The 9,142-nt window shown below is 42.1% G+C and overlaps 2 protein-coding genes across 2 annotated transcripts; one reads left to right on the top strand and one right to left on the bottom strand.

The window, feature by feature from the left end:
• The first annotated feature begins 2,067 nt into the window (after positions 1-2,067).
• On the top strand, positions 2,068-5,567 carry LOC126800285 (seed biotin-containing protein SBP65). Its single transcript, XM_050527615.1, has 2 exons — positions 2,068-4,464; positions 4,673-5,567. Exons 1-2 carry the CDS (start codon positions 2,485-2,487, stop codon positions 5,237-5,239), a joined length of 2,547 nt encoding a protein of 848 aa, XP_050383572.1. The 5' UTR covers positions 2,068-2,484; the 3' UTR covers positions 5,240-5,567.
• Positions 5,568-5,958: 391 nt separating this feature from the next.
• Positions 5,959-6,966, bottom strand: LOC126800292 (signaling peptide TAXIMIN 1). The gene is made up of 2 exons (XM_050527623.1): positions 6,711-6,966; positions 5,959-6,337 (listed from the first exon to the last, which is right to left on the bottom strand). The coding sequence occupies exons 1-2, from the start codon at positions 6,818-6,820 to the stop codon at positions 6,214-6,216; spliced, it is 234 nt and encodes a 77-aa protein (XP_050383580.1). The 5' UTR covers positions 6,821-6,966; the 3' UTR covers positions 5,959-6,213.
• Positions 6,967-9,142: the final 2,176 nt, after the last annotated feature.

The following is a 9,142-nucleotide window of genomic DNA, read 5'->3' as shown; positions in this document are numbered from 1 at the left end:
GGGAAACCAGCTAGCCTTCAAAGTAAGTAGCTAGGGAAACGTTTAATTTGTGGCCAATATGTTTTCTTTTTATAAAATATCAGCTCACAGTAGAAGTAGTTGAGCTTTTCTGATTTCATGTGTGCAGGATGACATTTTACTTGAGAGCACGAATGTCAATTGCTGAAGAAAAAACCAAGGCTTTTCTTTCCATGTAGTTAAATTTGAACCACTTGGTGAGGTTTCATATATATATATGTTTTGGGCTTTGAAATTAGTTCAAACTAATTAAATCAAGGAAGGTAATGGAGTTCTCTCAGGAAAAAAAAATAAAGTTCTGAAACGCTTCGATATGCAAAATTGTTCCGCATTCAAAGAAATCTAATTTTTGAGTTCTAGCGCTGTATGCATGCAGAATCCTCAACACAATATTCAAATGAATTAAGTTTATAATTTGTTGCAAGTGTTACGGTGTTTCCTCAGTATACACACTGAAACATTAATTGATGGGAAGCAGCAAAACAATCAAACGTAACTATTCCACAAAATCAAGTTCTAAGGCAATAATCTAAAACAACACTATTTGCTGCAGAAAGTATGCAAATGAATTTCGTCAACTTCAAGATTTTAACTAAAAGCGATATTCCAGTACAACTAAATAACCTGAAAATGATGAGCGACCAACTTCAAACCAGAAATGACTTCCACTGCGATCATGCATCTTAGTAGATATACTAATATTTGTGGCTCTCTGAGTAAAAGCAGCGCTAGTAAAAGCCTTGTTGATATATCAATTTGCTAGCTGAGATGAAGTGTTAATTTTCAACACTAAAGTCTCCATTTATTGCTAGTAATATCATGCTTGAGATCAAATTTTCTGAACCTGCAAAGTTGCCACAGCAGAATTTTCAACGGTCTTGAAATAACTGGTTCATTAATTCTGCTAGTCGGAATCAAAATTTAGCCATAGTCGTCCAGAAACTTTTATTCAATTCATAAGCAAGTACCTATGAACTCAGCTTCCATGCGATTGCACATTTGCTCCATAGCAACATAAAAGGCATAGCCTACAGTAGTGTAAATATTTTGATGACGAGATTAGCGTTGCTCCGTTTCCACTCTCCAACATGTAGCATTCAGATAATCTCGATGCGTCTTCATCACTGCATGCAAACATATCATTAAACCTAGCTGCTGAACCACCACCTATAAGAGTTCAAATAATGCTTGAACTTCAAGGTAACCTATATATCTATTCCCCAACGTACCATCACAGTCTACTTGAGCAAATATTTACACGCTGTGACCAGCCAATAATTAGCGAAGTAGCCAACTGGGACTCTTAAAATTAACTAGAGACACCTTTCCGATCGATCAGTTTCCCAGATTAATGTAACGAAAACTCTACTCCGGCCAGTCTCAATCTTCTCATAACCATTTGACAAGCTCTGCTTGTACAAGGTTCTGTATATCGGATTGTTTTGTTTCATAGATAACATATTCGTGGAAGTCATTGGGACATTTTCAAATGAGAGGATCCGGACGACCATTTAGTACTTAATAGTAAACTAATAAGTCACTGGGCTCAGGTTATATTTAGGTCAAGAACGTACACCATATATGCATTTCAAACACCAACTTTATATGTCAAGGTTATTGACTTATTGTGCATATAAGATACACATGATGGTATGAATTCTGAGGAAATCATGGTGCTATGTGTTGATTTCACATAAGTACACGCCTCATATAGTTAACAAACAAATATTGGTGATATGAGTTTTGAGAAATACATGGTGACGTTCTAGTCGAAAAAACACATGGTGATATGAGTTGTTCAGGATTACACCTCAATCCGAAGAAGCTCAATGAACTCATATAAATGTACGTGTACGTTTGACAGTAAATGGTAGAGAGCCTACGTCTACATAGCACATAGCATACAAACACCTTTGCAATGCATAACCAAGAAGATTAGCAATAAACTTTGAGGTAGGGAATTAAAATTTCTGTCGGTAAAATTCGATCTATATGGGTTTGCTTCATCCCTCAGCCTCATTGATTTGCATTATCCAATCACGAAGTGCCCCAATCTCCAACCATGCCGATCTGGTGTTGAAGATCACCACCTCAAACTCGTGTCAGTCGACTATCTTCCCACGTGTCAGGAAAGAAACATAAGGACTTGCTATGCTAATCTAAAGTGCACGACGTGTGAGCTCCTGGGTTACATTTTTATCCAACTGAAGCTCAAAGCTTACCAGAAGGCACCACGTTGCATGGATCTACCGAACACTTGTCGTTCTCCATGCAATGACGGCCATGCTCGATCTTCCCAATCCCATCACCGCCATGGCTTCTTTATTACCAACTCCAAGGGATCGAGCCAAAACACGAAAACCTGCAGAGACTACAAGGAGCAGCAGAAAGCCAGAAACTAAAACAATCTACCATTGTTAATTTCAATCAGTTTTACTTTGGAGATAAGATAGAGGTTGTTGAGATATGTCTTCTGAGCAACTGAGGAGGGAGAATGTGGCGCCCGACAGGGAAGTTCACGTCGAGAAAGACAAGGTGCCCAAGATGACCAGCCACTACGAGTCACTCACCGTGCAGGTGCAAGACGCCGGCGGCAAAGACACGCCTGCGGACACCACCAAGGAGTCGCACGACGAGAAAGAGAGGAAGGGAAGTACCATCGGGGACCTGGGGACGGGAAAATCCAGAGAGACTCACGAGCTCGGGAGTCACAAGCTGGAGGAGGAGAATGCTGAGAAGCAGAGAGACAAGGTGCCCAAGATGACCAGCCACTTCGAGTCGCTCACCGTGCATGTGCAAGACGCCGGCGGCAAAGACACGCCTGCGGACACCACCAAGGAGTCGCACGACGAGAAAGAGAGGAAGGGAAGCACCATCGGGGACCTGGGGACGGGAAAATCCAGGGAGACTCACGAGCTCGGGAGTCACAGGCTGGAGGAGGAGAATGCTGAGAAGCAGAGAGACAAGGTGCCCAAGATGACCAGCCACTTCGAGTCGCTCACCGTGCATGTGCAAGACGCCGGCGGCAAAGACACGCCTGCGGACACCACCAAGGAGTCGCACGACGAGAAAGAGAGGAAGGGAAGCACCATCGGGGACCTGGGGATGGGAAAATCCAGAGAGACTCACGAGCTCGGGAGTCACAGGCTGGAGGAGGAGAATGCTGAGAAGCAGAGAGACAAGGTGAGGGAGGAGAATGCAGATAGCGCTAGAACGGCCAATATGGTCGCGGACAAAGAGGCTGAGGAGAAACGAGGGAGGGAGCGCGGTGGTCATGGAGTAGCAAAGTTTGAGGTTCAAGAAAGTGGTGAAGGTCAAAAGCAGGGAGCTAGAGGAGAGGGTAGAGAGGAAATGATTGTTGTGAGTGAAGGGAAGGAGGGTTCAAGGGTTAGAGAAGGTAGGAGTCAAATGGAAGGCACAAACATGAACATAATATGCAGAGAGAGCAAGAGTGGAGTTCAAGGTGTCGGAAAAGTCGAAGTGATGAGGGCTGGGGAAGAGAAGGGAAGAGAGGGTGAAGGTAGACAGCAAATGATGGGCGAAGGAGAGGCTATGGCACAAGAGAAGGGAATGGACACGGAGATGATGAGAATCAAAGAGGAAATGCAGACCAATGCGAACAAGCAGCAGCAACAACAACAACCATCTCTTGAAGAAGTTTCAGCATTCAGACAAACAGCACAGCAGAACTCCATGGAGGCAATTAGGGCTGCAGAAGAGCGATATCAGAAGGCCAAAGAGACTGCCAGTCAGACACTCGAAACTACAACCGAGAAGGTCAAGGAAACAGCGCTGAAAGCCAAAGAAACTGCGAGCCAGACACTCGGAACTGCAGCTCAAAAGGATAAAGTAGCAACTGAAAAAACTAAAGAAACTGCAAGCCAAAGTCTCGGTGCTGCAGCCCAGAAAACAAAAGAAACTGCCAGTACTGCTACCCAGAAGGCTAAAGAAATATCAAGCCAGACACTTGGCACTGCAACTGAGAAAGGAGCACAAGTGAAAGACAGAGCATTAGAGAAAGGCCAACAAGGAATATATGCAGAAAAAGATACTCTATCAAGTGCAGGAAAGAAAACGGCGGAGTATACAGTGCCATTGGCAGAGAAAACTAAAGACATGGCCGTATCTGCAGGGAAAACCACTCTGCATTATGTTGGTGATGTGGCGGTGGATTTGAAGGACAAAGCGATTGTGGCTGGTTGGACTGCAGCGCACTACACAACTGAGGCAGCAGTGGAGGGAACCAAAACAGCTGCAAGAGTAGTTGCAGGAGCAGCGGAGTATGCTGGTCATAAGGTTGTAGATATTGTGTCAAAGCCTTTGAGTGTTGCTAAAGATGCTGCTGTGGTCACTGATGTAAAAGCTGAGGAGTTCACTGCTCGCAAGAAGGAAAAGGCACAGCGTGAATATGAAGCCAAGAAAGCAGCTGAAGCAAGTAGGCCCAAGGTAGATGCATCCTGTCGCCTGTAATAAGTTTCCCTTTATGTATCATTCTGCATTTCCTACTCCCAAAAGAGAGAGAACAAGTAGATTTTATTTGAAAACATACAAATAAAATTCTAGATGTATTTAATAAAAAGATGACACCAGTTGCATAAGTACTGATCGTTAATTATTCTAGAAACTAATTCGTTTATTGCTTGATGTAAACAAGGGTTCTGAGACTACTTATCAAGGAGAAGAATTCAAAGGCGGGGAGAGGGTACGTGAGCAGATGCACAGAGAAGGTGGAAGACCAACTGAAAAAACCAGCCAAGAGACTGCTCAATTTCTAGGGGAGGGAGCACAAGAGGGCGGTACCGGGGTGCTTGGTTCGATTGGGGGTACTCTGGGTGTGGTACCGGGAGCTGTTGGTGAGACATTAGTTGAGATAGCTGAGAGCACTAAAAACTTGGTTGTTGGGCAGGGCGAAAGTTTAATTGGTGAGGAAGGCCAGGAGGGGTGGAGCACTAATCCACAACAAGGAGAGCAGCAGTGGAGCACAGATGCTCAGCAAGGCAAGCAGAGCGGCACTTTAAGTGGCATACCGGGTGCCGTTGGAGAAACTTTGATTGAGATAGCTCAGACTGCAAAAGACAACATTGTTGGGCGGGGCCAAAGTGCAGAGGTAAGTGTTGAAAAAGAACAGAGCTCATCTGGTCAGCAGCAAGGATCGGGTTCAATACCGCGCGCTGTTGGGGAGACTGGTAGGAATAGCTCAGACGACAAAAGACAATGTTGACAATATTGCTGGGCTTAGGCAGAGACAGGGACAGACAAGAACCGATCAGTAGCAGGGATGGAAGCCGAGACCAGAAGACAACTATGGAAGATGGAACCAGCACAATGAAGTGGCGATGTAGTCTGAAATAATGCAAGATCAACTCTGTGTTTTGGAAGTTTGGTGTATATACATGGTTGATAGCAGACATGTTTTGGTTTGTAATTTCACTATTTCAGTATGTCAGTTCGGATGTTGCTGGTGGTGAACTGGTGATTGTATAATAAAACCGGGTCTTTTGCTTATGCATCTACTTGTTCATGTACGCATGTCTTTTTTATGAATTCAATTACAGTTTCTAGTCGCCATTTCTTGATTTCTTAAGTCAAGAGTTACAGTCTGGTACTCTGGTTCCACTGCAAAGCAAAGCCAGTACAAAAGCAGAGACCAATTCATTTGGGAAAAAAAAACAAGAGTTTCTTAATGTCACTTATGTCGTTATGGTTGAGGAGCCAAGTATCAAGAGTAATTGTTTGTTCAAGGGATACAAATGGGTAGTGCAAAAACACATTGTTCTTCCTCAAAAATAAAACTGGGGAGTAAGACACTGAGGCATGAGATCCATCTGTCTATTCTTATTCTAAGACTAAAGTTTAGGCAGAGTTAGCTTTTTCAGAGACTAAAGCAGGAGAAACATCTCATCTTATATTTCATTATTATGAACGTCATAAGTGGCTAAGTCCTACTTTACAAATTATAAAATAAAATCTTAACCGAGAAAATTGTATGTAAAATATAAAAACTCGACAGGGTGCTAGTACTGCATGAATTAGTTCAAAGCTTGCTGTAAATCATTGCCATCATAAAGGGTGGCATATTAGCAAGTACAAAGTCTCATAGTAACCAAAGTTGAGAAGTCTGAACGAACTTTAAATGCTATACAACACTAAAAAAGAGTATAAAGCCAAGGTATTTGCATAACCATGAGGATGAAATTAACAGGGGATTTGAGATGTAAACCACTCCATGACATGAAATGGGGCCTTGACCAACTCCAGGGCCAACTCCACTATCACAGTCACGCACAAGCAGCAGGGGCAGATGCAGGTCAGCATTAATCTACGCCAAAATTTCATTCAAAATACCAATCAGATCATCAAAATCAACAACTTCCAGAACTTAAAGAAATCCATCAGGCAAACGAATTGCTAAACCAATCAAGAAAACAATTGATACCCAAAAAAGATAGCAAGAAATTGCAGGTACCCAAGTGAGCAAAAGGCAAAGAATCAAGAAAGAAACAGATACCCAGATGACATAGCAAGAAGTTGTGGATATCCAAATGATCAAATTCTCATATTAATCAAGAAAACTATAAGCACCCAATATAAGACACCAAGATGGTCAAATTCTAATGTAAACGAGAAACACTGAATTCAGAGCTTAAAATTGAAGGAGAAGAAAGAGAAAGAGAGAGTGAAGATTAAAGTACCCGACGATCCAGATGACGATGCCGACGACGGAGAGGAGGAGGGAGAGAAAGGCAAAGGGAAGGCCGAGTAGAAACCCCAAAGGCCTGCAGTCACCTTCTGAAGAACACATTTTGTTTTTCTGTCTCACTTTGTTTCTTGGATTCACTTCGATCGGCAGAGAGCGACAGAGATAAAGGAAGAAGAGATTACAGAGAAGTTAGTGGACTGACTCAAGGTGATGGGTCTTCGTCTCTGCTGTGTTTTCTTTACTTTCTTTCTTGCAGTAATTGCCGATGAGAAATTTATAATTGAGAGGCGTTGCACGTTTTCTGGCTTTTGCACTACCACAAATATCCAATGTGGACACGCAGTAGCAAAACAATTTGCCTCACGGTTTCTGTTTTTGATCAATTGACGATATATATGTACTTGTGAAGCACATCATAGTCATGCATGTTATCTCCTAGCATAGATGACAACAAGAGAATTGGACGTCAAGTTAAAGCACCATGGAACCCATGATAAGTGGCGTGTCACACTCGGCGAATTATCTAAATTGTCAACTTGTCGTAAATGACAAAAATGCAAAGCAAATTGAACAGGAAGGTGATTAGAATCTTGTTATATTATAATTTGCTCTTTAGCAAGCTTTGCTGGGATGTTGAGAACCATGTGCTATGATGCATTCAAGTGATTCAACCGCCTACAACTTCAAGCTCAATTATTCTAGTCAACTGACAGCTGATGCAAACATAATTTTACAGCTAGATTTCTCAAACCAAAAGAGATATCGAGAGAATCTTCATATACATGATGCATTTGTGCATAGACACAAACTACACTAATTCGTTGGAGATAGACTAATCGAAGATTCTTCTTTAATCCACCACTACCAGAAAGAGAAAGAAATAAGAAAGAAATTGAAGAAAAAGGCAGAGATAATCAACTGGAAATCTGAGTGGACGAGTCTAGTTCTGGTGTACATCCGCCTTCATCTCTCCAACGCGCAGTTTATCAGGAAAGGCAAGGAGTGGTAACGAAGGAGCGACAAAGCACAGGATAACTCCAAGCAATTCTTTCTCAACTCTGAACAATCTTGTCATGGGGATTTGCCTCCGAATTCAATCGGGGATCGGATTGATTAAGTGGTAATATACTGATCTTTTTCTTCAAATTGATGATTTACATATACAGATTCAATGGTATATATAGACTAATTTAGACTATATACTAATCTCTCAACTAATCACTCCACTACCGATTGTTTCCTCCACTATTTCATTCACCTACTACCATTCACTCACACTCCCCCTCAAGTTGGCGCATACATATCAACCATGCCCAACTTTCCAAGTGAGTCATAAAAAGCTTTCTTAGGTACTCCTTTTGTGAGCATATCAGCAAGTTGTTCTTCTGTAGGAACAAAAGGAAAACTGATGATTTTCGCGTCTAGCTTCTCCTTTATAAAGTGATGATCAACCTCCACATGTTTTGTACGATTATGTTGTACAGGATTCTGTGAAATATCAATAGTTGCCTTGTTGTCACAGTACAGATGCATAACACATTTAGGTTTAATACCCAAATCTTGTAGCAAATTCATAATCCACAATAACTCGCACACTCCCTGAGCCATACCTCTGTATTCTGCTTCAGCACTAGATCGAGCTACCACATTTTGTTTCTTACTCCTCCACGTAACAAGGTTACCTCCAACAAAGGTAAAATACCCTGATGTGGACCTCCGATCTGTAATATTTCCAGCCCAGTCTGCATTTGTGAAGCCATAAACATCAAAGATATTGTTGTGATTAGAAAACATTACTCCTCTCCCTGGAGCTGACTTCAAGTACCTCAAGATCCTTACAACAGCATCCATGTGGTCTTCACTGGGGTTATGCATAAACTGACTTACTACACTTACTGCATACGCAACATCTAGTCTGGTATGTGATAGATAAATCAGGCGCCCGACTAGCCTCTGATAACGAGGTTTGTCAGTAGGGACTTGATCTGGATACTCTGCTAACCGATGGTTCTGCTCAATAGGAGTATCAATGGGAGTGCAGTCCAACATACATGTCTCTGTTAGTAGATCAAGGATGTACTTCCTTTGACACAGATAGATACCATCACTACCCCGGGCAACTTCAATACCTAAGAAGTACTTGAGTGTACCTAGGTCCTTCATCTCAAACTCTGTGGCAAGCTGTTTCTGTAATCTATCCACCTCAACAGTATCATTCCCAGTAACTACCATATCATCAACATATATAATTAGGGTTGTTACCTTCCTTTGTTGATGTTTAAGAAATAACGTGTGGTCTGAATTACTCTGTTTGTAGCCAATCTTCCTCATGAATTGTGAGAATCTTCCAAACCAAGCACGAGGTGACTGTTTAAGACCATACAAAGATTTTCTCAATCTGCATACGGAGTTACTTGGAGAAGC

The sequence above is a fragment of the Argentina anserina genome, chromosome 6, assembly GCF_933775445.1.
Source record: "Argentina anserina chromosome 6, drPotAnse1.1, whole genome shotgun sequence".
In the NCBI taxonomy this organism is placed as follows: domain Eukaryota; kingdom Viridiplantae; phylum Streptophyta; class Magnoliopsida; order Rosales; family Rosaceae; genus Argentina; species Argentina anserina.
This window is presented reverse-complemented; position numbering and strand designations above follow the sequence as displayed.

Excerpts from the sequence above, each read along its gene's own strand:
- LOC126800292 (XM_050527623.1), bottom strand. The coding sequence starts at position 6,820 with ATGTGTTCTTCAGAAGGTGACTGCAGGCCTTTGGGGTTTCTACTCGGC. Across the intron at positions 6,338-6,710 it reads ATCGTCATCTGGATCGTCGG|ATTAATGCTGACCTGCATCT; the intron begins GTACTTTAATCT and ends ATTTTGGCGTAG.
- LOC126800285 (XM_050527615.1), top strand. The coding sequence starts at position 2,485 with ATGTCTTCTGAGCAACTGAGGAGGGAGAATGTGGCGCCCGACAGGGAA. Across the intron at positions 4,465-4,672 it reads CTGAAGCAAGTAGGCCCAAG|GGTTCTGAGACTACTTATCA; the intron begins GTAGATGCATCC and ends GATGTAAACAAG.